A 26,365-nucleotide genomic window follows, 5' to 3' on the forward strand; every position below is an offset into this window, starting at 1 on the left:
TCTAATCATAATCAAACCCATACTACCAGAACCTGTTCTCACCACAACTCTACCAGACCCATCAGTTTTACAAAAGAGATTAAGAACCTCCCCAAAACAAACTAGGAATGATATGCTGGAATTTTAATCCATGGACTTCAATTAGCTATCAATCATTTGAGAACTTCCTCAGTGCCAGGCACTATTCTCAGCACATGCGTCATGCCATTTAAGTCTTATTCTAATCAGAATTACTCTGATCCTAATAGATTAACATTGTCATTGTCCTTGCTTTATAAATGAGTTAACTGGAACATGGTCAGATGAAGTAACTTGTCCAAAGTCACACAGAGGGTGAGTGATAGCACGGGGTCACAAGCCAGCAGTCCAGAGTCTGCACATTTTCACTTCCTTATGCTGACTTTCAGAATCCAAAACCTGAGTACATTTTGCTAAATCACAGTTTTAGAAATCAGGTGAGCTATCTATGGCCCACTAGGGAGGGCTCTAAGCCTGTCAGTCTTAGCCCATTCAGGAACATCACTGAGTACAATAGGACAGGATGAACATATGACACAGATGCAGGGGTCCTGGTTGGCAACCCTGGAGACCTTGCAGCTAGTGCCTGAGCAGCTCCCCACCTGGGCTCTGTGAACCCCACATCTAAGCCCTCAATCTCAGATGTTTTACAGTTCCTGAAACAGAATCATGACCACAGGGACAGCAATTCTTGAGCAAAGTTGGAAGACTACAGCCTATGCAGACTGCTCTCTGTGACCTCCTCAGTCCATTTCCTGAAGTCCCAGCACTAAAACAGGAAGAAATAACTGTCTGGCCTTGCAGGAAGTAACTTTAGCTGAGCTGGTTGACCAGATGTCCATTTTACCTCAGGCACTGGGAAGAGCAAGTTCTAATCTTGAGTATTCCTCAGTTTAGTTAGGGAGAGGGATGCATAAATCATAAAGCACAAGGACCTGTCTCAAATCCCTTTTTTGAAGTTAAAAAGTAAGAATAGCTCCAAAGTCAGGTGGAATAGGCAGTGATGGAAAGGGTCCTTTCACTGTGGTGAAGTCACAGACACATCACTTTATATCAGCCAGTGCATCATTTTACATCACCCACTCCAGATGAGTGAGGAGGAGATCAAGAGCCTTTATGTTCCAGGCTCTGTGGGAGCACTCTTCAACCTTTTGTTGATCGGATCCTTCTGCACCCTCCAAGGTCAGCGCTCTTATTGTCACAGGACTACAGAGTTTCTAGGTCTGAATCTCAATTCTACAGCTTACTGCTCTGGGACTTTGGACAGGTGACTGCACCTTTCTGCCTCAGTTTCCCCATTTGTCAAATCAGAACAATAATAGTACCTGCTCCCTGAGTGATTGTAAGGAGTCAGGACACCCACAAGCAAATGACTAGGGGTAGGGAGTCATAACCTGGCATTCAGGATACAGGGATTAGCTATTATTTTCCCCATTTTACAGATGAGGAAAATGAGGCACACAGATCCCAGGCCATCCAGCTTGGGGCTTCCACTGCAAGTGTCTGTCCTTTAGTGGAAGCAACACTGAGAGTGTTTCATACTAGCTCTGTGGGCATGGGCCAACCTTCCCTGAGGGGAGGTACTGGTTTTCTCTTTGCACAGAAAACTCCACTGCAAACGCAACTACATCCACATGAACTTGTTTGCGTCTTTCATCCTGAGAGCCCTGGCTGTGCTGGTGAAGGATGTTATCATCCATAACTCTTACTCCAACAGGCCCAGCAGTGAGAAAGGATGGGTGTCCTACATGACAGAGGTATGTCCTCTTTCCCACTGGCCTCCCGTCTGGTGGAGCAGTGACGCTGTTTGAGCCCAGAACTTTCTTTATTGGGATGCTTTAAATTATTAGAGAGTTATTTTTAATTTTAATTATTAAATATTAATGATGACCATCAGATTTTCTGTTTCTTTTTGTGTCTGCTGTAGTAATTTATGTTTTTCTAGGAAACTCCTTCATCTAGCTTTTCAAATTGATGAGCCAAATATTGTTCATATTCTCTTAAGACCTTATAAAAAATATACTCCATCTAAAGTGGTTTTCCTTCTTATATTTTTGATATTGATTATGTGTACCTTTGTTCTCTTTTATTCCCCCTCGATCATCCTTACCAGGAAGTTTGCCAATTTTATTGGATTTTTCAAATAACAAACTTTCAGCATTATTGCTTCCCTTCATTTTTTATTCTCTGTTTCATTAGTCTTTGCTTTATCTGTATTATTTCCTGACATGTATTTTCTTTGGGTTTAATTTGCTGTTCTTTTTCTGACATTTTTGAAAGCTACTTAATATAATTGATTTTCAGCCATTTCTTTTTGAATAAACACATTTAAGGGTATAAGTTGCATTCTAGATGTGGTATTAATGTCATACAATCCATACAGATAACTTGAGGTGCAATAGTATCCTTATATTCAGTTCAATAGTAAGTTCTCACTTCTATTATCATTTCTTATTTGATTCATGGGTTATTTGAAAATTTAGTTCCTAAGTTCTAATCATGTGAAGATTTTTTAGCTATTGATAGCTAGATCAATATCAGAGAACAGCCTTTTCATGTTCACTTAAGGGAAGTTGCTGCTGCTGAATCTCTGTTTTCACCTAAAAATGTCTAGAATGTCAAGGAGGGGTCTGGGTTTGCATGTGTAGGGGATGCCCTGCTCCACGTTTTGATACTGTTCCAACCTCTCTGAGATGGGCAGCAGGGGTTCATGAGGGGAGGGAAGAGGGGGGAGTGCCCGGGGAGGGGGTCCTCTAACCTCTTGGTATGTAGACCCTCAGGAAGCCTGGACTCACCCTTGGGTGCTCTTTCCCCTGCAGATATCCACGTCCTGCCGCGTGGTCCAGTCTCTCCTTCATTTCTTCACGGGCACCAATTACTCTTGGCTGCTGGTCGAAGGCCTTTACCTCCACTCACTGCTGGACCCTACAGTGTTTTCTGAAAGGCGTTTGTGGCCCACATACCTGCTGCTGGGTTGGGGTGAGTGACCTAAAACCCTGCCTCTTCTCCTGGGAACCCATTAGAACATGGGGGCCTGTTAAAATCTTTGGTTGAAGTTAGACACCCAATTTTAGGGCAATGTCAGTTAATTCCCCAATGGCAAGAGACTGAACAGAGATGTGTGTGAGGGGGGGAGGGATGTAGATGCACATGTGTGTGTGTGTGTGTGTGTGTGCGCGCGCACACGCGCATGTGTCCATGTGCTGTAGAGCCAATGCCACAATCAAAATTTCCAAGGATTTTCTCAACAATCAGATGACTCCCCTCGCCCTGTCCCATCTGTGTTGGTCTGCTGGGGCTGCCATAATAAATCCATGGACTGTGTAGCTTAAACAATAGACATTTATTGCTCACAGTTGCAGAGGTGGGAAGTTTGAGATCAGGGCGCCAGCAAGATGGAGTCCTAGCAAGGGCCCCCTTCCTGTCCTGCAGCTACCTGCTTTCTTACTGTAGTCTCACACAGGGGTGTGGGGAGCAGGGAGAGAAAGTGAGGGACACAGTGTCCAGAAAATTCTGGTCTCTTCTTATATGAGCACTAATCCTACCACAATGACAGCCCCTTCAAACTTAGTTACTTCCAAAGGTGTGCATCAACATATGAATTTGTGGGGGTGGGGGGCACAGACATTCAGACCATAATGACAACTAAATCTTCAAGATGATGTCTGGACCTCCTGTGCCAAAATTTAGGAGAATTTGAGGCTGCAGGATTCAGGGGAAATGGCATTGGCCTGCAATTCAGATTTTGGTTAATGTCTTTGGATCTATTTGAAGTTGCTTTGTGACATGTGACAAGTCTGTTCTCTCTGGTTTGGGTTTCTTTGCCGATAACACAATGAATCAACTCAATTCCATCTTAGGTCTCTCCAGCTCTAACAGTCTGCTATTCTATGATGTTTGGGATTTTCCTAAATTTCAACCAGTTGTGCTTGGCCCATCAAGCAGGGTGGGAGAGGGAGGGGGTTTTGGTCAACCAGCTCCTAAGTAAATTTCCCTGTATTTCCCCCCAGCCTTCCCAGTGCTATTTGTTGTACCCTGGATTATTGTTCGTTTCCAGCTGGAGAACACGGGGTATGTAATTGACATCTTTTCCCACTTCCAAGAACCAGCAATCCCTAGGAATCCACAAATATAAGATTATACTAGTTTTTCTTTTTCTTTTTTTTTTTTTTTAATAGAGGCATGTTTTATTTATTTATTTGTTTGTTTGTTTGTTTTGTTTATACATGCACTGGGTACAGTCAGAAGCGCGGGAGGGTGAGAGAATTCACCAGAGCCAGAGCGGGGAGCAGAGCAGGCAGAAGGACAGAAGTACACTGCTGAGGGGAGCAGCGGGCGGCAGGAGAGGTCTGCGCGCCATGTGGGACCCTCCTCTGGTGGCCGGGGAGCAGCCGGGGATCAAACCGGCGCTGCAGAGGCCGCGGGCAGCTTCGCAACCCAGCGCTCAACCACTGCGCCACCGGGGAGGCCCAGATTATACTAGTTTTTCAAAGAGAATATCCACTTTGACCCTTAGAATATCTCTCTCTCATGTTTTTGACCATCTAGAATATACTTAAGAATCTAGATAAAATAATCAAAGGTATATCCTATGGTAATTAGTTTATTAATTTAGTTACACATGTCAATAGCAAAAAATTAGCATTATTTAGCACAAAAATTAGTAGCATCAGTTAGTAGTGACCCTGGGTATACATGGGTATAGGTACAAGAATTATTATTGTGTCATCACTCACAGTGTGAAAAAAAAACTGAAATGGGTGAGGGGACTCAAAAGGTGCAAACTTCCAACTAAAAATAATATCATAAGGATGTACTGTTCTGTTTATTTGAAAGTTGCTAAGAAAGTAGATTGTAAAACACATCACAAGAAAAAATGTAACTATGTGAGGTAATGGATGTTAACTAGATTTATTGTGATCATCATTTCACAGTATATACATACATAGAATCATATTTATATATATGTACATTCATATATACAGATAGAATCAACATATACATACATAGAATCATTAATGAAACCAATATGTGGTTCTATGTCAATTATATCTCAATTAAAAAACAATGAGTATCCATCAATCTGGAACTCATTCAGCACATTGTGGTACACTTACATTGTGGAATATTATGAGACTACTGAAAAAACTAGTTAGTTCTAGAACTTTTGGCTTTTAGAGATTGAATCTGAACATCATGTTATTAATACTGTTGCTTAATACTGCATATCCCTTGATCCTATTTTTCCCTCCAAGTAATCATGACCAAAAAAAAACCCCTAATTAAGAATTTATGTTTATATGGACATGTGGAAAGATACACACCAAGATATTAGCATTGAAGGGCTCCTTAATAGTAAGGAGAATAATCGATGGAAATCAGTCTTGAGTGTGAGCATTCTGCTTCCAGAAGGCACGGGATCTTCACATTCAACCTTATCTCAATTTTAAAACTTCTACTGCCTGCTCTTTGCCATAGGTGCTGGATAAACAGGAATATGAAGATCTGGTGGATCATTCGAGGACCCATGATGTTCTGTGTGGCAGTAAGCACCACCCTGTTCACCCTATACCCTCTCTGAACTAAGCAGCGTCGGAGGACCCTGCTCCTCTCTCCTGTCCCCCTCACCAAAATCTCTGGCTCAAAATGAGCCTGGGCTGAACTATTTAAGAAGCTGAACTGTGAGTGGGATCTACTAAATAGGAAGAAACAGGCTAGAAACATCTTTTTGTGTTCAACTTTATACTACATGCCATCTTCTCGCTGGTTTTTCAGTTGTTTAAAGAAACCTGTAATGAGCTCAGTGATAGCATATTGAGCAGCTGCCATGTGTACAAGCCCTGAGGACACAGGCGCCTTTTCTCATGGACAAGCCCTTGACTAGCAGGCTGGGCTCTTGGTTTGTATTTTAACAACATTAACAAGAAGGAGGGGAGTCAAAAGGAAGTGCTGTTAGAGAAGAAAAACACAATTAATATTCACCAAAGCTATGATGGGCGTCAGAGTCGGCAGTAGATGCTCTTCTGAGCTTGTCCCTGTCTAGGTCCTCTGCCTTACCAGGTGCCCTAGGACCTTCTGCCTTTTCATATTTGCCAAGACAACTCTTCACTCTCACACCCCTCTTCTCTGAAGAGTTACTGTGGAAATCTCCTCATACCCTGAATTTCCCCACCCCATCGAAACTTCCCTTTGCTGCGTTACGTCTCTGTTTTCCAGGGTGAAAGTCAGATCATAGGTAATTGTTTAATTTATCATTGTTGTAAAAATGAATGAATGAATGAGGATAGTGAAAGGATTCACAAACCTTCATTTCCTAGGAGACAGTCCTGATTGAGATTAATTTGCTGAAATATGTGCCTCTTCCCTGTTAAGCCTAAATGGTAAGAACAGAACGAAAATTCAACAAATCACGAAGTGAAGGACACGATGTGTGTGTGTGTGTGTGTGTGTGTGTGTGTGTGTGTGTGATGAAATACAGATATCCCATTAGAAGAGATATATTACTTGGTTCTATTTAGTTTTTTATTTAAGTGTTCTGTTGCTAACTATTCTTAGACTGGGAATTTCCATTATTCTTTTGGCTTGTGGATTTGATAAATAGTCACTTGGCTGAAACTCTAGTCTAAGCTCGTCGGTTATTGATTCTCCTGAAGCCAATAAGGCAAGTAATAACAGGTACATGTTGGATTCTGCAGCTTGTGTTTCAATATGTAGGTGAAGGGTTTTGCCTCTAGACGGGGACATTAATACTGTGCTGATCAATACCTATAGAGATTTTACTCCATGAACCATCACCTCATTGTCTATTTTGACTCTCTCTCTGTTGCACAGAGACATTCTTAGGTCTTCAATTTAAAAAACAACAGCAATCAAAACCCTCTTCCAGCCCTGCAAATAAATGTGAGGAAGTAAGATCTCTATTCTGCATCCCTTGTCAATGGCTGTTCTATCAGCATTTTTCCCTTTATGGCCAAATTTCTTATATGTGGTCTACACTGGCTGTGTACCCTCTTAACATATTATCCAGAGAACAAAGCCTTAGAATCTGGTTTGTGCTTCCACCTGTGAACTGCAGGTTCTCTAATGAGCTCCTTATTCCTAAATGCAGTCTTATTTGCCTAAATTCGTTTAAGTCTCCTTAAAATTCATCATGAGCTTCTAGCATTCCATTTCCTTTGTGGTTTTCTCCACAAAGGGCAGCGATTGCTACCTTTTGTCTAGCTCTTTGGTTTCTCCAATTCCTCCACCTTTCCCTCTGTTGCAAGGTGATCCACTTAACCTTTGTTCCTCCCAGACTCCAAGTCCCCCTGGGTGATATCACCTATTCCATTGGTTCCAGGATCTAGCTGGGACCTCTGTGGTCCAGATGTAAATATCTAACTGCCTTGGAACATCTCTTGTGTCCAAAGCTACTGAACTTCTCCCTCCTCTCCCTATATAGCTCTTCCTCCTCCAAGTGGTCTCTAGTGAATGCCACTAACATCTGGGGTTACCTCTGACCTCACATCTAACTAGTAATAAAAATAAAATGTCAATAATTTCCAATCCATCACCTCCTATTCATCACTGATGCACTGGACTGTGGTATAATTTTACCTCCCTACCTTCCCCAGGAACTCACAAACTGCCTGCCAACTGATCTCATCTTTCCTGGTCTTGCCTTCACCCAATCGATTCTCCATAATGCTGCTAAAGTGATCTTTCTGAAATGCAGAATGCAAATCTGCCCAGGTCCCTTGACTAGTGAGAATTCATCACTGACCCTCCACTGCTTTCAGAAGAAACTTCAATTTCCCTGTGTAACTGTGAAAGGTTCTGTGGGAAGTGGCTTTCTCCAGTTTCAGTTTTCACAAAACTTGATCTCATTTTTCAAGTCCTTCCCACATTCAACTACTTGTTCTACCACTCCAGAAGGTTCATAATCTCTCATGGAGTTCCTGTGAAGATGTAGGCCAGGGCCAACATGGCTGCCATGGTGGCTCACACACAGGGGTCATGCTGGTTGTTGGTAGGAGGACACAATCGTCCCCTGGTCTCTCCACAGGCTGCTTGAGTGTCCTTAAAATATGGCGGCTGGTTTTCCCCTGAGTGAGCAGTGGGGGCGGGGCAGATGGAAGCCATCCATTTAAGGACTTAGTCTCAAAAATCATATAGCATTACTTCCACCATATTTTTGTCATTAGGAGCAAGTAACTAAGTATAACTCACATTCCGGAGGGACGGGAAAATTAGATACTGCTGTTCAAAGGGAGAAGTCTTGAGGAATTTGTGGGCAAATTAAAAAATTTCTACTGAGTTTGGCAATGAAGGGCTAAATTTTTCCAATCCTTCAAAATTGTGAAAAGCAGTCTAGGGAGGGGAGAATGCCTATTTTCTAGTGAGTTTTGTGGCAGGAACAGGACTTCAAGTTAGATACCAGAAGTGTAGTGCTTTATAGAAGGCAGGCAGGTGGCATTTGTTTGAGTAAATGAAAGGTTGCAATCAGATATAGCTGGGTTTAATGATCACCTCAGTCCCTTATTAGCATTGCAACCTTGGGAATTACACTTGTCTCTCTGTGCCTCTTTTTCCTTGTCATATGGCATAAAAGTAGTGTGGCTTCCTCTGAGGGTTTTTGTGAGGTTTAAATAAAATAAAGTATGGAAAGTTAGCCTAGTGCCTGGCATGGCTAAGTGCTCAGTAAATGTTAGATAATAATAATATTAATGTAAATGTCCATTTGTCATTCTCAGTTAGCTGGAGTTGTGTCTCCCTGAGGCAGAAGAATAAATTAAATGACTTTTCAAGAGCCTTTTAAGACTTTCAGTTGGTCTTAGAGGGCTCGAGGATTACTGCAAGCGCTATCTGCCTGACCACTGGCCACCAATTTGCATGAATGAGGATGTGATGGCAGGACCCTGGGTGACCTTGGTATTTATAGCTATATGGGGCCCATCACTTACTTACCCATATCTGTTTTCTCTTTTTAAAGGTCAATTTCTTTCTCTTCATGAAAATCCTCAAGCTTCTCATTTCCAAGCTCAAAGCCCATCAAATGTGCTTCAGAGATTACAGATACAGGTGAGTTGGCATGAGGTCAGTACCCAGTGGTCCCAGATCATTTTGACTTCTTCTGGCTATGCTGGCACATCCTCTGGGGAGGAGAATGAGTTGCTTTAGTATATTTATCTCTTAGGATAAGAGTGTCAGGGAAAGCCCCTCTGAGAAAGGTACTACGGGATCATATAGGGTTTTTGCCAGTGATGGGGATTCTTCTGCCCTCCTAAAAAGGAAGTGAGTGGGGGAGTATTCAGCAACTTACACATTTTCCCAGCAGGGAATTGTGAACATGCCCTTAAGGGTGGGTGATAAATGAGGAATGACAAAAGCCAAATGAAGGGAAGCTTGACAGGGGTCTTTCTTTGGGAAGAATTTATGATAGCAGAATTAAAGACATAGTATAACTAACAAGGGAGTGTTGAGGGTTGCTAAGACCTTGAGAAATAATACTTTTGGTGTTCAAGGGAAAACAGTCTTAACAGTCACTTTTTGTTTGTGACCTGCCTTGGCTGTGCCCAATCTTCTGCTTTCCACAGTGACAGTAAGTCAAATCATAGTTTTGTTTTTTTTTTTAAAAGATTTATTTATTTATGCATACAAGAGCTGGGGTACAGGCCAGAGATGCGGGGGATAAGGGGACTCACCAGAGACTGAGTCGGTAACAGAACAGGCAGAGTGACTGAAATACACTGCTGAGGGGAGCAGCGGGTGAGTCAGGAGAGGTCTGCTGTGCCACGTGGGCAGCTTCCTGGCCGGAGGATCGAACTCCTGCTGCAGAGGCTGCGGATTGCTTCATAGTGTGGTGCTTAACCCCTTGCGCACCGCAAGGGGAGTCCCACTGTTTCTCACTTCTGGGCAGTTGTGGCTCTACCACAAGGTCGCCGTGAGATGCAGCCATCTTGGGGCATGTCTGGGGCTGGGGGGATCCCCTGGAGAGATGGTGCGCTCCTGTGTGGACAGGAGGCCTCGGCACCTTTTCACAAGCCAGCTGTGATTCATTGTGGGAAGCGTGGATTCCAGAAGGTGAGGTTCCCTGAGCGTCATTGTGGTGAATCCAGGTACACAGCAGGCAGGAGTACTGGGGGGCTGGAAGGCTGGCAGGCCTCCCAGGCCCCAGCAAGTCTTCACTCTGGGCTCTCCGGCGTTCTCTGGTTGTCTCTGCTGCTCTGCTCTCTCATGGTTCTGCTTCTGCTTCTCTGCTTCTGCTGCTTCTCTTCTGCTGGTGTCCCTGTGACGCCGCCCCTACACCCAGCTAGTACATGGTTACGTCAGCATTTGAGACTTTCCTCTGTGTTCACTGTTCTTGAACGCCTCCCTAAGCTGACAACCAAGGAGGTGGGCACCGATGAGGAAACTGAGGCTCAGAGAGGTGTAAGGGCAGAAGGACACGGAGCAGGTTCTCTGATCCAGCAGACGGGGTAAAGGAAGAAAGGAAGTCCTGGAGCCCTCTGCGGCTTTTCAGGCTTTTATCGGGATTTACCAGGTACATGGCAGGCAGGGGTGCTGGGGGGCCGGGAGGTTGTCAGGCCTCCCAGCCCCCAGCAAGTCTTCACTCTGTCTGGGCTCTCCGGCATTCTTTGGTGGTCTCTGCTGCTCTCGTGGTTCTGCTCTCTACTCTCCCGATGATGTTCTTCTCTGCTTCTTCTGTTCTCCTCGTGGTTCTTCTGGTGTCCCTCTGAAAAAAGCTTCGGCAGCATTCTCCTTTCAGCAGCACATGGCAAGTCTACCCAGGAGATGAAGACGTTTGCCCATAGTTATTTTTTGAGATCTACATTGCTGTAAATGCAAATGAGTGCATGAGTAAATGAATGAATGAGCCATAAAAGGTCCCCTCCCTCCTTTTCTAGTTAGTCTTTGTTTTAATGGAACATGTGCACTTAGCAGGGCTCTGGGGGAGGGAGTGGTTTAACCCCAAAGAGTAGCTCTAAAGGTGGGGATTTTAGTCCACATGGAAGCTTGGAGGTGGCCTATGAGGGAAGAAGGCTGCCCTAGTCTCAGTCTCTGTAAGACCAGAATGGGGCCTGACCCGGGCGCATTGGGATGGTAGTTTTTCCACTTATCTGGAAAACATTTAATGAATGCTCACATTGTGCCTAGGATAAAGGTAAATATGACACGGAGCACACATGCTAACTTGCTCAAGACCAGATGGCATGCGAGTCAGGAGGACCAAGCTGACTAGGGCCTTTGACTTGAGGATTGACCTCTGGCAAGTCTCTTGACCTCCCTGGTCCTGCTTTCTGGTGTGTAAAATGTGGATGTCACACCAGCTCCTGCTTGTTATAGGGATTAAAGGAGGTCATAGATAGGGGTTCCCAGTTACCTGCTGTTCCCAAATAGTCTGCTGTTCTGAGTGGTATTTGTCCAGGACCCAGACTCCAAGTCCTATCTACCTAAAACCTTTCCTCCAGGGGGTCCAGAAGAAGAACACACACAGCTCTGGACTGAGCAAATATATACCGTCATTGGCCCAAATATTTTGCAAATGCCACTAGCCTTGGTGTGCTTGGGCTGGCCTGGACCACACAGAGCCATGCTGCTTCCCCCAACACCTCTGGTCAAGCCTCCAAGTGGCTGTCAGACACTTGACCCCTTTTCCAAGCTCAGTGGAGGTCCAAGGCTAAGAGCAGAGCTGCTTGGTCTACCCTCTGTGCATCCATTCAGGGGGAGCAGTTCTCTCACTGAGCAGGCTCAGGGGAATTCAAAGCACCCTGGGAACCCAACAGAGAACAAAACAGCATACAAATGTTAAGGCACTATTTTCCACACAAACTGAGAGCTTAAACCCTGCATTTTGTGCCCCTGAAGCCCACCCAGTATCAAAGGGGTCTTTCCTACCCTTCAGACCCACAGCGGCCCCTACAATATCTTTCCATTCTGGCTGTTCATAGCATCACCTGACAGCTGGCCAAACACGGAATCTGTGAGCTCCTCTGGGCGCTCTGACTTAGTAAGTGAGCGATGGGCCCCGCCTGTAGACTTCCTATGGTGATCTAGAACACAGCCAGAGTTGGGGACACTGGATCAGATGCTCTAGTGAAATAATGAATGGAATTTTCTGGTGTGACCGTGGCAAATGTGTTTCTAAGCCACCTCAACTTCCCCTTTTCCAGGATTTCCTTATGCAAGATAGTGGCTTCCAAGCTTTTCTGTTCCTATATTTTTATCAGTAAATGAATTTTGAACATGTCCCTCATCATATTTACACACAGTCTATTGAACTGACATATATAATATAATGGACACAGCTAAATAGGAAATTATAAACGATAGATAAAAATTAACATGCACAGAGCATCTATTATCTTCTTTTATTATATTTTCTTCCATTACTACATGGATTGCCTTACACCTTCCTGAAGTATGCACACCTGTTTAAGACCCAATGATTTAAGGAGGAATAAATCAATATAGTGGCTGAGAAGTGATTCTAGACAGCTATTTTGGAGGGAGAAAGAATAACCTTGCCTGATGTACATGTCCATCTGGAAATGTCTTTTTACTTCCACCACCTTTGTTAGAGGAAAACATTTGAAAAGAGGATCTACCCTGGGTAGATGCTGGCTAGAGGCCTCTGAAGGTGACACCTTACCTTGGCAAGTTTGCTACCACTTGGGGACTCTCGTGGAGACCTATCTGCTCTCAAATGGCTGAGACTTTGGAGGACTGACTGATGCCAATTGAGAGCACAAGAAACTAATATACAAACCACACTATACAGTTATTCATTCTTAGAATATGTGGAAGGTGAGGGTAAGATAGGAGCTCCTTCTAATGCCTGCACTGCTGATAAAGTGCACCAGAAGGTACAGAAATCCAAAATGGTCACCAGAGTTTTGCTTGGTGATCATTTTGTCAAAACAGAGTGGTTGGTGTTGACAGTGAGTTGAGAAACCACCACTGCCCTGCAGCACCACCTGCCTGGTAAGAGGAAGGCCCTTTGCCAGCCTTCACAGATAGCGCTGGATAAGACCAGACAACTCCTGCTGCTTTGTGAGTATCCAGTGCTTTGGTTGGCCATCTGCCTTCTGGTTGTTTATTTTTTCCTCCATGCAGAACACAATTGAGAAGATTATGCTTATTACTTAGCAAGATGTGTCCTGTATCTCAGGACTCACCCATCCACCTTATTTACTCCCTGTGCTGGTGACTCCTACAGCAGCCATGAACCCATTTGCTCATTTTCTCCCCCAAGCAAAATTACCTCCCTTATTCTGGAAGTGCTGCAGCCTGTTACCCCTGTAGGTCATCAGCAGCTCCAGCCACACTGCCCTCTTCCACATAGGAAAGTTCTGCTCTTCCACATCACCCTCCATATTTGTTTCCCATTAGAACCCTGTGCTAGAGTAAGGAGGAGGGGGCGATGGACCTAGTGCATTCTGTATAACTCACACAGCTTTTGAGAACTTTAAGGATGTAGCTCTTAAGATTTGGCCCTCCTCCAGGAAGATATTTTAGGAAAGTTTAAATTAAACACATTTAGGGCTTGCCAAAGAGACAAGTTTCTAAGAACTAGAGGACATGGAGTTCCTGGGCTTCCACCACTCAAGTGGAGAAAACTAACTGGCCCATCTCTCTGGGACTGAGGGGGAGTGTAGCCAGGAGGAGCACATCAACAGACCCTCAGCATGTGGTTCCCAGCACAGAAGCAGCTCTTTCCCCAAGATACACAGCCCTAACCCCCCATGAGATGAATTTATACAGGAGAATCATTTCTTAACAGGCTCAGCCCCAGAGTCTCTTCTGAAGTGACTTTCTGGTGGGCAATGACAAACAAAAAAATGCCACATGGAAATAAAATTGATCAGAGTCATTGAGGATATAAGCAATTCAGAGAGGGACAGCTTCTTTAAAAACAGTGATAGCTGAATTTTATGGCTTATTCATCATGCACTACACATCATTTATTCTGAAGGTTTGTCACATTATTTAATCCTTACAATGAGACATCTGTTATCACTATTAATGATAGCATTTTATTATTTGAATATGTCATAATAATATTAGTAGTAGCAAAATTCTCATTTTTACAGATAGGCTAGGTGATTTGGCCAAGGCCACATGGATAGCAGTGGGTGATGCTGGGATTTGAAACAAGCCTTGTGCTCCTCTGCCTTTGACCTCTCGGCTCCTCACGTCCCACTCTATTCCCTCGTGCACCAGAGCAGATGCTCAATAAATATTTGTTAAATAGCTAAATGACTGCAATAAACTGAACCGTTTAAATAAACAAATAATTGTAGATAAAAAATAAGCACAAACAGTCGATAAGAATAAACTGCTACAGATATTTATGGATTTTCATCTAAACAGGGAAACAAATAGTACTTTGTGTAAGGGGCCGTTAGAATAAGGTGAAGGGGTAGAGGTAGGAAAGGCGGTGGCAGGGAGAGGAGAGCACAGTGGATTCTGGTGGACTAGGGGTGCTTTGGTGGTGGGAGAGCTGTGGAGACTACAGCTGAGGGGAGAAATCCTATACTGTCAAAGTAGTAACAAAGATGTAAAACAATTAAAATTAATTCATTAAAGAATAAAGAACAAGGTGAGGAATGGGGAATCCCTTCTGACATCCATCGGAGAGATGAGAATTACTAAAATGATGCAAAACTTCACTAAAAAGATGTTTATTCTTGAAAAATCATCCCATACTAAATATGAGATCTTGGATCACGACAAGGATATTAGTATAAAAGCTGATGAAATCAGAGTAAAGGCTGGTGTTAGTTACGAGTCAAGTACCAAGGCTCTTTTTTCAGTTTTGACAAGTGTAGGATGGTTATGTAAGAGTTTAGTAGTAGGGGAAATTGACTGATGGGCGTGTGGGGACTCTCTGTACTACCTTTGCTACTTTTCCACAGATCAAAAGTATTCCACAGTAAAAAGCATGTTTAAAAAATCGTAACGCCATAGCGCAGCCCCAAGAACAAGTTGATTGTAGGACATGGGTCTGCAGGTAAGTATTTGCCATTCAAACCCACATAACTCAGAGCAAACCTACACCCTTGTCATAGCCAGCAAGTAACACAAGTGGGTAGTGCAGGCTCAAGGGGGAGCTGAGAAGAGCCACTGCTAACCATTTCCAATCAGGAATTTGGGGCCATTGTTGCCAGAGCTCCCAATTTTTCTAAAGAAGTTGGAAATCAAACCGTCTAAGCTTGAAATCTCATTATTTAAAGATGGCTCCTATACCAAAAATCACTACAGGCATAAGCAAATACTGCCTGCAAGAGAAACACCACCTGTGGTCACCACTTTGTAACCTCCAAGCCAGATGGTTTTAAAAATATTCCTGAAAATTAAAAAAAAAAAAAAAACAGCTTTTAACATATTCTCTCCCTGGTTGCACCTTCATGCTGTTCAGCTAAGTGACTGCTGTAGCAGTGGGTGTGGGATGGAATGGGTGGGAACTTGGCTCTGGAAAACCATAGAATCAAGGCTGGTTTCTCAGCTTTGTCACTGCTTGGCTCCCCTTGACAGTCAAGACCCTGCTCCCTGCAACCCAAGCCCCAGGTGGAGCCCCTGCTTCCCGATCACCCCTCTTTCCTCCTAGGCTGTTTTAGGGGGCAAATGTGAGGTTCTTTTGTTTCATTGATAACCTTCCATCTGAATGGTTCTCACAGATTTCATAGAAAGCTTTTTTTTTTCCCTCTAAAAATAAGTAAGTAAATATGAAATAGTAGGTTCTAACTCTAGGATAGAGTTAGGCCTTCCTGAAGAAAATGCCCAGGGTCACTCCAGGAAGCTTGGGGCGTTACAGTCTCCTCCTTCTGGCCTTTAAGACTTGGGTCAAAAAATCATTACCATTAAGCTCTTTTTATCCAATGTGTATAAGACAGTAGCTTTGTTTGTGCCCTGAACATACATGAGTCACCTTTGCTAAAGTAGTTTTAAATCAAGAAGCAGCTTGATGATGGTAAAGAGCAGTCATTCCCAATCATGACTGCCTATCAGCTTCTGGCAGGAATATCTTAAAAAGTCCCTTCCTGGACCCAGCCTCCAGAAGTTCTGACTCAGGGAGTCTGCACTGGAACCCAGGGAAGTAGGTATATGTATGTATTTATATAGAGAGATGGATACACTATATATATATATATATATGTACATATATATATATATGTGCACACTATATATTTTAACATATATATACATTTGTTTATATGTATTTTAAAGCAATTTACTGAAGCAATTCTAGTAGTAAGACACTTTGGGACTGCCTGTGTGCAGTCTGGAGTACTTGGGCCCCAGCTGTGCACTTTACATGTGGGTGGTAAAAAGGAATGTTTGACTTCTGTGTATAGCATATATACAACAGCGAGCTCCCCTGCAAGTGTTATGACGATCAGCTCATTTCCTGTATCCCTTGCTGTCACCAGGGTTGAGGGGCAGCAGGGGGCTGCCAACAAGGTTCTGCATGGAATGTGAAGGCAGAATCTGTGCTTCCAGGTGTGATTTCCCACTAGAGTCTGTGTGACCAAGTCAGTTTCTTTTCCCTCTCACACTCGGGAAAACACTAACATTTCAAGTCCTGATTAGAGAAAGAAACAGAGGTACCTGCAGGGAGTAGGAAACATGTCCAACCTAGAAGGGATGTAGCATCACAACGTGACAGCCACATGCACAGAAACCTCTCCATCAGGCAAAATGTAAAATATGTAGCTACATTATCATCTACATGGGAAATATATTCATTCAGTCATGTATGTTTCCAGAGCATCTACCATGAGTCAGATCTACCGTCAGTGAACAAGGCCACACTGACCCTTAAGGCTTTCAGTGTATAACCAAGGAGACAAGCTGGAATTTCAATTCCTTATCAGTCCGATCAGAGCTACAATGAAGGCATTGCACAGGAGAGCAGGGAGTGCTGCTATTCCCAGTGTCACGCTCACGGCACTTGTCTGGTTGTCATTGCAGATTGGCAAAGTCAACACTGGTCCTCATTCCTTTACTGGGTGTTCACGAGCTGGTCTTCTTCTTTGTCACCGATGACCATATTCTGGGATTTCCAAAACTTGTACGGCTCTACATTCAGTTGACCCTGGGCTCTGTCCACGTAAGTAGGCATTAGAAACGAGATGCTTGACTTTAGAGAAAACAAAATGCCTGTGATCCAGACTCAGAATTGAGAGAGCCTATAGCTGGAGAGAGTTTTGGTAGCAGCAGGCTTTACTGATAAAGGCTTTGGCATTGGAAGCATATGGAGATGGAAGTGTCACCTGGATCCTGCCAGCATGACTGGATGACTAAGAAGGGAAAAGTGGTCTGTTTCCTGGGCTATAATAGCTGGTGTGACTCACAATCATATTAACTGTGAGTGCCAACATGAAGCCATTTATTAAGTGCCTATTTTTGCAGAGCATTGTGCAAATGAACATAGTCTGCTTCAGGTGGTATATACAGAATTTTAGGGGGCAAGTTGGGTGGGGGCCAGTGAGAGGAGACCACAAGACCCTTGAATATTGACAGATGCATAGTCCTTGAGACAGGAAGCCAGATGTGGTTAATTTACCTGGATATTTTGGGTACCTACTGCTACTGCTTACACTGTCATTTATTGTTGACAAGATTAAAGCGACAAAATTGTTATTTCTCTTGATTCTATGGGTCAGGAACCCAGGTAAGACATAGCAGGAATGGCTCATTTGTCCTCCCTGTCATTCCTGCTGGGACTGGAATGTCTCCACTCACATGCCTAGTGCCTAATCTGGGAAGGCTCCAATAGGCAGGCTGGCATGGCTGAAATTTCTGGGGCTTCATTTCCCAGTGTCAACTTCGTGCTTCATATGGTCTTAGTACCTCTCCACTTGCTGCATCGTTTCACCTCATAGCCTCTCCATGGATTCTGTGGGTAGATGAACTTTTTACATGGCATAAGAGCACAAAAAACAAGAGTGACCAGGCTTTCTGAATGCTTCAGCCTGGAATTTGCACAGCAGTGCCTCAACTGCTTTCTCAGATCCAGCCTTGACCAAGGGGACTGCAAAGGTCACAAGTGTGGGGAGGTATGACTCATTAGCAAAGACCAATGGTGCAGAAGATGACCATGACTATAACAAATCCTCAGAATCAATCATTTCAAATCCTATAGTATAGGCACATGACTTCTGGAATAGAGGAAAGAAGAGCTTGGCGAGTCCTCTTCTCAGTATTCAACAATGAAATTGTACAAAATTGTCAATAGTAATCGTTTGAGGACCCTGGAAATCAACCAAGTGCATACAAGAGGTTGAGAAGAGTTAATTCAAGAGAATTTACTGACCCAAGCAAGAACAGTGGGAATCTGTGTCATTTTGGCTTGTACTGGGCTTGTCTTCCAGCAACTTGTCCATCCGTGAGGAAGTGCTAGAGGAGACTGAGCACTTCATGCAGAGGGTGCTGACCCGCTATGGATCAGAGAGCAGAAAATCCCACACCCCTGGCTTTATACCATTTTAAAGATGAAAGTCTAGAGACTTTCAGGTGGGAGAACTCATATATGCCAATAGGTGGGATGAGATTTATTGGCTGAATTCAACCCTTGCCTGATGCCCCCCATGCACTGGTATCCTGTGAGGACCAGACCCAGGAGACTCCAAATTCCATATATCAGTCACCAGACAGGGTTAGAGACTGGATTCGGTGGACAAAGAGAGGACGTGCCTGCCCACTGTCCTCTCACCAGAGACCCGGGGCACAGGGCCTGAGATGAGCTCTGGCCAGGGGACAATGGGTCCTTTTCCCTCCTGATAGGGCTGAAGTACATGTGGCCTTGAGCTGAGACAGAGGACCTGTTGTTAACTACTTTTTTTTTCCCATTTTGTAACCGTGCTTAATGTACTTCAATCTTTCAGGGGATTTCAAAGGCTAAAGTTTAGCAATTTCTATTTCCTATGTGGTTTGGTCTTAATCGTCTTTAAAAAGGTGATCCAAAATTAGAAACCAAACAAAAATCTGCAGCTGTCTGTAGTATGTCATGGTCTTCTTTTCCCTGACTCATGTGAGCCCTTGTTCAAATGATCTTGCATGCCCAGAGCATGTCCCTGCAGAGCTACATGAGGCAGATTTCTGAGAAGATTCCTAACCTATCAGACTCCTCTGGCAAGGGGACATTTCAGTCATCCATTGCCCTGTAACAAACTACCCTACCATGTCATGGCTTACAGCAGTAACTGTGTTATTATCTCCAATCAACTGTGCTGCTGCCCTAAGGGGGTGGGTCCTTGTGCTACACTTAAGTTTTGCTTGGGGCTGCAAACATCTGAAAGCTCGACTGGGTTGCAACACCCAAAATGGCCCACTGACGTTAGGTTAGGGTTAGGGCTAGGCTGGGCATTGACTTGGGTTATTGACCTCCATGTGGCCTCCCCTTGAGCACCTCACAGCATGGGGTGTGGACTGACAGCATGGGGTGTGGACTGGCAGAGCACCCCAAGAGCAAATGATCAAGGTGGGGGAGTAGAAACTTAAGGCAGAGGCTTGAAAGTCCTCGAAAGTCACTTCTACCATTCTGTGTTGGTAGAAGGAGTCACAGGTTCATCTCAAATTCAAGTTGGGGGGAAAATAAGGTCCTTTTTTATGTGAGGGGTAGCAAATACCTACAGGGAGGGGAGGAATACTTGGAGGCATCTCTGGAGACCAGCTGCTGCTGTGGATCATTTGGTGCTGCAGTCATTAGTACCTGGCTCATCACTGTGTGCATGGAGGATGCCAGGAATCAAAGGGGCTCTGCAGGCTGTTTTGTACCAGCACTGAGCCAGAGCTCACACTTAGTGGGCACCTCTTGATACCCTGGCATATATTCCCTTCTCCTCACAAGACAGAGGGGTGAACCTGTGTGGGTAGCTGTGTGGGTGCCCATCCAATGGGTCAGATCTCAGTGACTCCACCACAGGCATCAGCGGGAATCAGCATTGGAGCTTCTTTTTCTTGCTCCTTTGGGGGAGGGGGCTTCATTCTTCCAAGGGCTTATTGCTTGGAGAGTTCCACCAACCTTCTGCATCAAGGGGTCTTTGGAGAGACTGCCAAGTAGTGGTGACATATGAAATGAGATCTGTATGTTTGTTGGGACCCTTCTTCTACCAAGTCACCAAGCCACCTCTTCCTTTTGTTCCAGGGGCTCATCGTGGCCTTGCTGTACTGTTTTGCCAATGGAGAGGTATGTTTTCCAGGCTACCCCCATGTGAGGATGGGCTGGCGTCCAACTGTCCCTGGAGGTTTCCATTTATGGGATGGTGCCTCCAGGGAATGTGCCACGATCGCATCCTTGGACGAACGGGAAAGGGTGCTGGGATGAGTGTGAGGAGGCTCAGAGCCCAGCCCTTCCCTGCTGGAGACGTGCTGGGGGTATCTGAATGTGATACAGGCAACAAGCTTGAACTTCAGAGTACAAAAGTCTGTTTTCAAGCCTCACTCACCACTTGGATACTCTGTGAGTTATAGTCCGGCCACTGTGCCTCTTTAAGCCTCAGTTTCCTCTCTGTAAAATGGCAGTAATAATCGTCCCTACCCTGTCATGTTGCCCTGCACATGCTGAGCTCATAGTAAAGGCTCAATATCTGATAATGGGGATTATTTTTATTATGAATGTTATTGTGCAGCCCCAACCAACTCTCTGCTTCCCTGGAAAGAGGCTTGAAAGGGGGTAGGGCAGAGGCCAGAGCAGTTTTCCTGTCTTTCGAATGCGCTTGTTTCTGCCCCTTTCCTATCCCTTTCCCCATCCCAGGGGCAAATGTTGGTCTCCTCCCACCGGAAACATAGCTTCTTTTGTTCTCTGTGACCACATGTCCAATTTATTTGTTTATTTCTTTTACATTTCACATACATATATATTTACATCACTCTTCCTTTTTGCACAATGAATGGGAACATGAGCTTCTTGACAGCAAAATCCTCTTCCATCTCGCTCACTGCTGCTGCTTCTCTAGCTTCACAAGGGGATCCTTCTCCAACAGGCAGGTGTCAGATCCACCCCCTCCCCGAGTCCTTTCCTGAACACCAGATCTCATTAAGCCACCATCCTGCTTGATGTCCTCAAGGTGTCCTTGCCACCTGCTGTGCTCATGTGTAATTAGTTGCTTCTTTTGGTCTGTCTTCCTAATTAGAAGGTAAGTTGCCTCACGTGCCATGGAGCAGCCATTTGGTAGATACTGCTGAGTGGACCCGAGACCGAGGAGCGCGAGACAGTAACCCTGCCCCCCTTTTAACTGGCAGGTGAAGGCCGAGCTTTGGAAGCACTGGTTTCGCTTTTTACTAGCCCCGCACTCGGGCTACAGAGCCTGGTTCCTGAAGAACTTCCGATTCCTGGGAAAATGTCCCCAGAAGCTCTCGGAGGAGGATAGCACCAGGACGCGGCCGAAACTGAGGCCCTTGGCCCGCAGCGAGCAGCTCCTGCACCTGACCACGCAGGGCCCGGGGCAGCGAGGACCCCAGCCTCCACGGGGCAGCAGCCTGTCTGAGAGCAGCGAGGGGTACGTCACAATGGCCCACACCACGGAGGAGATCCTCGAGGAGAGTGAGATCTAGGCGGACACCCATGCTCTGCTCTGCATCTCGGGGACCCCCGAGATGGCTGAGGGAGGAGGGGGCCAAGCCGGATGGAGGTTTTGGGGCACAGATTCACTCATCTTCCTGTGCCTATGCCCACTTTGTCATGAAGCTGAGTGTGCGGTTCTCCACGGTGCGTATGAAAGAGGCCTCGTCAACATCGCTTCTGCCTGCCATCGTCATCCTAGTCGCTGGAACAGAGTGCGCTTTCCCGATGGACACTGGCCTGAAATGCCAGTGAGTAGAGACGCAGGCTGCAGAGGGTGTCTGCTTTGGGAAAAGGCCGACCAGCCTCTGCTTGCCTCCTCGTGCCTCAGGCTTCCACCTGGGGCTGGGTACGGGTGTCAAAGGACCACCCAGGAAGGTGAGAGTGGGCCTGGGACGACAGGCAGAGAGGGTGACTGCAGCAAGCACGCCAGGGGGGTCTGTTGCAAGCCCACCTTGAACACATTGGGCAGGTGTGTGGGAGCTGGAGGTCCTCGGGAGCTGCCCGTGCATTCAGCAGTTCTGCTGTGACCTGCCTGCCCTCCTGTACAGTGTGGGACCCCGCATCGCCCACCACCCTCCACTCCTTCCAGTCTCTCCTTTCCTCTTGTCAGGTCTTTCCTCCCTCTTTCCTGTCGCAAGCCATCATCCATGGTCAGCAGAAGTACCATGAGTAGCAATCCCACCCTCCCTGTGAGGGTTGGCCCAGCTCCCAGGGCCCCTGATCCTTTCCTCTCCTTTCTGGCTCCACCTGCCTTTCAGAGTTTGGCTTCTCAAGCCTTCCTGCCCTCCCACCCTCTTGGGGTGAGGGATGGTCCTGCCAGCTTTGATTTTCTATTGACATTTTGGGGGTCTCCTCCCTGCTCCTGGAGGTTTGCCCACTACTCTCCCTGACCCCAGTCCCTGCTGATAAGAATTTCACTCTCACATGGAAACAGATGCTGACAGCTGGAGGGGGCCCAGACGTGACCTAACTGTGGCTGATCTGGACATTCACTAAGAGGGACAGACCTGGGGGACCCGTTCTGCCAATGGGGAATCTGAGCTGTGCCCCAGACTCTGAGTGGAGGGTATTCTGGAGGCTGAGGAGGGCCTAGACAATCAGGGTCAGCCTGGGGAATGAAACTAGAAGGCAAGAGGCTGAAGGAGGATCAAGGCAGCAATGTTGTGTGGGAATAGGGTGTTAGCACCTGGAGTGCTGCTTTTATAGCTAGTGAAATGTATGTGCACATGGTTGGGGTATGTTGCTGTGGGCCTAAAGATCACTTTATGTTAGGGAGGGGAAATGATGCTTTTTCAGTAAGGCTGCCAGATTTAGCAAGTAGAAATACTTGATGTTGATTAAATTTGATCTTCAGGTAAATGAATCATCTTCTAGTATAAGTATATCCTACCATATAACTATATCCTGTAAGGTAGGATATACTTATCTGAAATTCAGCTGTCATTGCACACGTGTTTTAACAGGCAACTCTTCTGTCAGGAATACTCTGCAGTGGGGTCGGGATGAGTGTGAGGCAAGAAGAGTACTCTCTTCAGGTGCAAAATTAAAGAGGGGACTATTGATAAAATACCCTCCATTGTCAGGATAAGGATATTTTAATGCAATATTTAAAAAATGAAATCCACAAACTATATCCCATGGGCCATTTATAAAGATAATGTTTTATTAGAACGAGGCTAGGTCACATAAATTCAGGCTTTGATCCTGACTATAAAATTTTGGAATTTTGTTGTGCCTGGACTTTTTTTTTTAACATTATCTTTTATTTTTAAGCAATTGCATCACAATATTCTTTCTCTTAGTTACCTAGTTTTGGGGTTCCCTCCTCCCTCTACATTTTGCATGTCTGTCTCCCCCAGTCCCTAGTCCCTGCTCTGCTTTGCAAAGTGGGGAGGTGAAGCAAGAACATTATTAGGTAGGTGGATAATGAAGCAAAGTTTTGTTTTGGGTGTCCAGATTATTCCTAGTCGAATCACTAAAATTTATGTCCTCCTAATTTGTCCTTTCTGCAAATGTTCCTGATTTTGCTCATCAACCTATTGGCACCTCGAAAGCTGGGGCAATCTCCCCCCACCCCTAATTGTACCCAGAATAGCCGACTTAGAGTAGGTCACTTTGGTGCAACAAGACAAGACAGAAATGTCTCTTGGGAGTATCAGGTGCTGTTGGGGGTCAGTTATCCAGACCCTGACACTAATAGGAGGACCTTTATTTCTACTCAAAGCATTTGTAAATATGTCCTTTGCTCTCACTCCACGAATGGGCGGCACCCACACACCGCTTGATCTTGTCCTGCTCATGATTAAAACAAGTTGATTTGATTTGTTTTGCATTTTGTCAATTCTTTTGCTTCTGTTTCTCCCTGAAAGTGAAAGTCTCTCACTTCACAGGATCCCAGGAGAATCCTGTGTACTATTCTGGGCCAGAAGTGGGAAAAAGTGGGGTGGTATTTAGCCCATGGTTCTGAGTGGCCTGTTGTCTCAGGGCATCAGAGGTGTGGGCAGATGGGTAGGGTTAGGGGCTAGAAGTAGAAGTCAGAGGTCAAAAGGGCAGCAGGCAGATGCCCTCCCTCATCTAGATCACAACCCCATCCCTTTGCTTTTTGCCTGCAATGTCCAGCCTAGGGGCTTTCAATCCTGGTTACAGTCACCTGGGAACTTTCTAGAAGCATCAATAGCTGGGCCTGAACCAGGACACTAACTGAATGGATCTGGACTGGTCTCAACATCAGCATTTTTAGGAAATCCTGAATAATTTTTATTATGGTAAATATACCATTTTAAACCTTTTTAAGTGTACAGCTCAGTGGCATTAAGTGCATTCATGTTGTTGCAACTATCCCCACTGTCCTTCTCCCAAACTTTTTCATCTTTTCAAACTGAAACTGCACCCGTTAAATAATAACACCCCATCTCCCTTCTCCCTAGTCCTTAGCAAAAAATTTGATGACTCTAGGTATATCACATATGTGGAATCAAACAGTATTTGTCCTTTTGTGACTGGCTTATTTTACTCAGAGTAATGTCCCCAAGGTTCATCTGTATGTCAGAATTTCATTTCTTTTTATAGCAGGTAATATTACATTGTATGTATATTTGATTTTGTGGGCAGTGCCTGAGCCCTGGTAAGCAAAGAGATGCTACTGACAAAATCTATAAAAGCTGCTTCCAGGCTCAGCGATAACAGCTGTTTCCATGACACATGCCACTCCTTGTGGGGTCCTCTAACAGACTTGAATTCAGAAGACTCACCAGCAGCCCAGCACAAGGCTTGGGCAAGACAGGAGCACTGTAGCCTTGGCTATTGTGGCAATGGGGTGACTAATGGCAGCTGACATTAATGGATCTATTGGTGATGCTGTAGGACCTACCTTCTTGGGATGCTGAGAAACACCTGAGGTTTAACTATACAAGATACTGGCCTTCTGTGAGAACAGTTTGGTTATTCTTGATGAGACCTGTTTCGACCCTTGAGTTTACACTTGCATGCAGAAGCAGAAATTTGGAGACATAAAGTGACTTCCTAGTTTCTATAGTGGACATCTATTTTTACAATCCACCCCAGTTATACTAATAGCATCCAAATTTTCCTCTTGGAACCATACAACTCTCAGTCTCAGTCCATGAAGTTTGAGTTGTTTCCAATTCCATCCTCAGCCCCAAGGACAGGCATCAACATCAGCTTGGTCAATCAGAGCATGGAAACCTCCTGACACCAGATATTGGGGCTATGGATGGGCATATGACCAATCAGAAACCGATGGGAGATAGTTCTGGCACTTTGGCTGGGACTAGCAACAGAAAGGCATTTTCTTTTCTTTCTTCTGAAATTGGAACCAGGAAGAAATCAACTGGGATCTGCTGGAAGCCACCCTGACAGCTTGGGGAAAAAGACTTCCTGAGAACAGAGTTACCACAGCACAATACAGAACCAAGAGATGAAGAAAAAACACAGACATTGCTGGATTCTCTAAGCTAGACCTAAAGCTAGTGCTACTTTGGAATTCCAGTTCCATGAGTCAAGAAGTGCCTATTTGTACCTGATTCTTGCTGGGTCTTCTGTCCTGTGCATGTAGAAGTCTTGATGACGTAACTCTTTACTACCTCCATCTCCTCTTTTCTTAAGTTGGACTTTACACTTCTTCCTGGTTCTCTCGACATCTTCCCCATAGAATGCCCTAGAACTATGCAAGACCACAGCTCAAGTGGCCCTGCTATTCCAAATTAACAGATCTGCTAATTAGGTTATCCTTCTTTGGTTCTTCACTGGCCAATAGATGATCCAGTGGCCCCTTTTTGTCTTGTTGAGCCACAGACCAATAAGGTCATTGTGCAATGGTTATCTTTTTAGACTCCAGGTGACATAGATGTCCTGAGCTTAAGCAGAAGTGGAATGCCCCAAGCTCATACTCCAACCAACTGGATTCACTCGTGTGTGGGGTGGTGGAAATGAGGCATTGAACCTTCTGGTTGTATCTCTACTCACCTGGGCTGGACCTGAGGTCTCCTTCCACTGAGTTGGGCCCTGGGTGATTGTAGGGTACATGGTTTTCAGGCTTTTTTGCCCTCTGCCCATTAGGATTGCCCTGCCTGGTGGGGCACCTGCAGTTGTTACATTGTTGTCTTATTTACTTCCGTGGGCCATGGGAGGAGTATTGAGATAGTCACCAGGAGAAGCAGAAGCAGGAGAGAGAAGGGGAGAGGGAAAGCCAGAAGAGAGAGAGAAAAGCCCAGAGTGAAGACTTGCTGGGAACTTGGAGGCCTGCTGGCCTCCTAGCTCCCCGGCACCCCTGCCTGC

At 45.1% G+C, this 26,365-nt stretch overlaps 1 protein-coding gene across 1 annotated transcript in view; it reads left to right on the plus strand.

Annotated features, from left to right (window-relative positions):
* GLP2R (glucagon like peptide 2 receptor) overlaps positions 1–21,558 on the plus strand; it is a 42,595-nt gene extending 21,037 nt beyond the window's left edge. Inside the window, exons 6-13 of the mRNA XM_037493236.1 lie at positions 1,622–1,775; positions 2,838–2,997; positions 4,029–4,089; positions 5,497–5,563; positions 8,990–9,078; positions 16,972–17,110; positions 20,150–20,191; positions 21,247–21,558. Coding sequence (XP_037349133.1) covers positions 1,622–1,775; positions 2,838–2,997; positions 4,029–4,089; positions 5,497–5,563; positions 8,990–9,078; positions 16,972–17,110; positions 20,150–20,191; positions 21,247–21,558 — 1,024 coding nt within the window. The remainder of the gene's footprint in view (positions 1–1,621; positions 1,776–2,837; positions 2,998–4,028; positions 4,090–5,496; positions 5,564–8,989; positions 9,079–16,971; positions 17,111–20,149; positions 20,192–21,246) is intronic.
* The last annotated feature ends 4,807 nt before the right edge of the window (positions 21,559–26,365 follow it).

This window comes from Talpa occidentalis, unplaced genomic scaffold (genome assembly GCF_014898055.3).
Source record: "Talpa occidentalis isolate TD23 unplaced genomic scaffold, MPIMG_talOcc4v2.1 talOcc4.7, whole genome shotgun sequence".
NCBI lineage: Eukaryota > Metazoa > Chordata > Mammalia > Eulipotyphla > Talpidae > Talpa > Talpa occidentalis.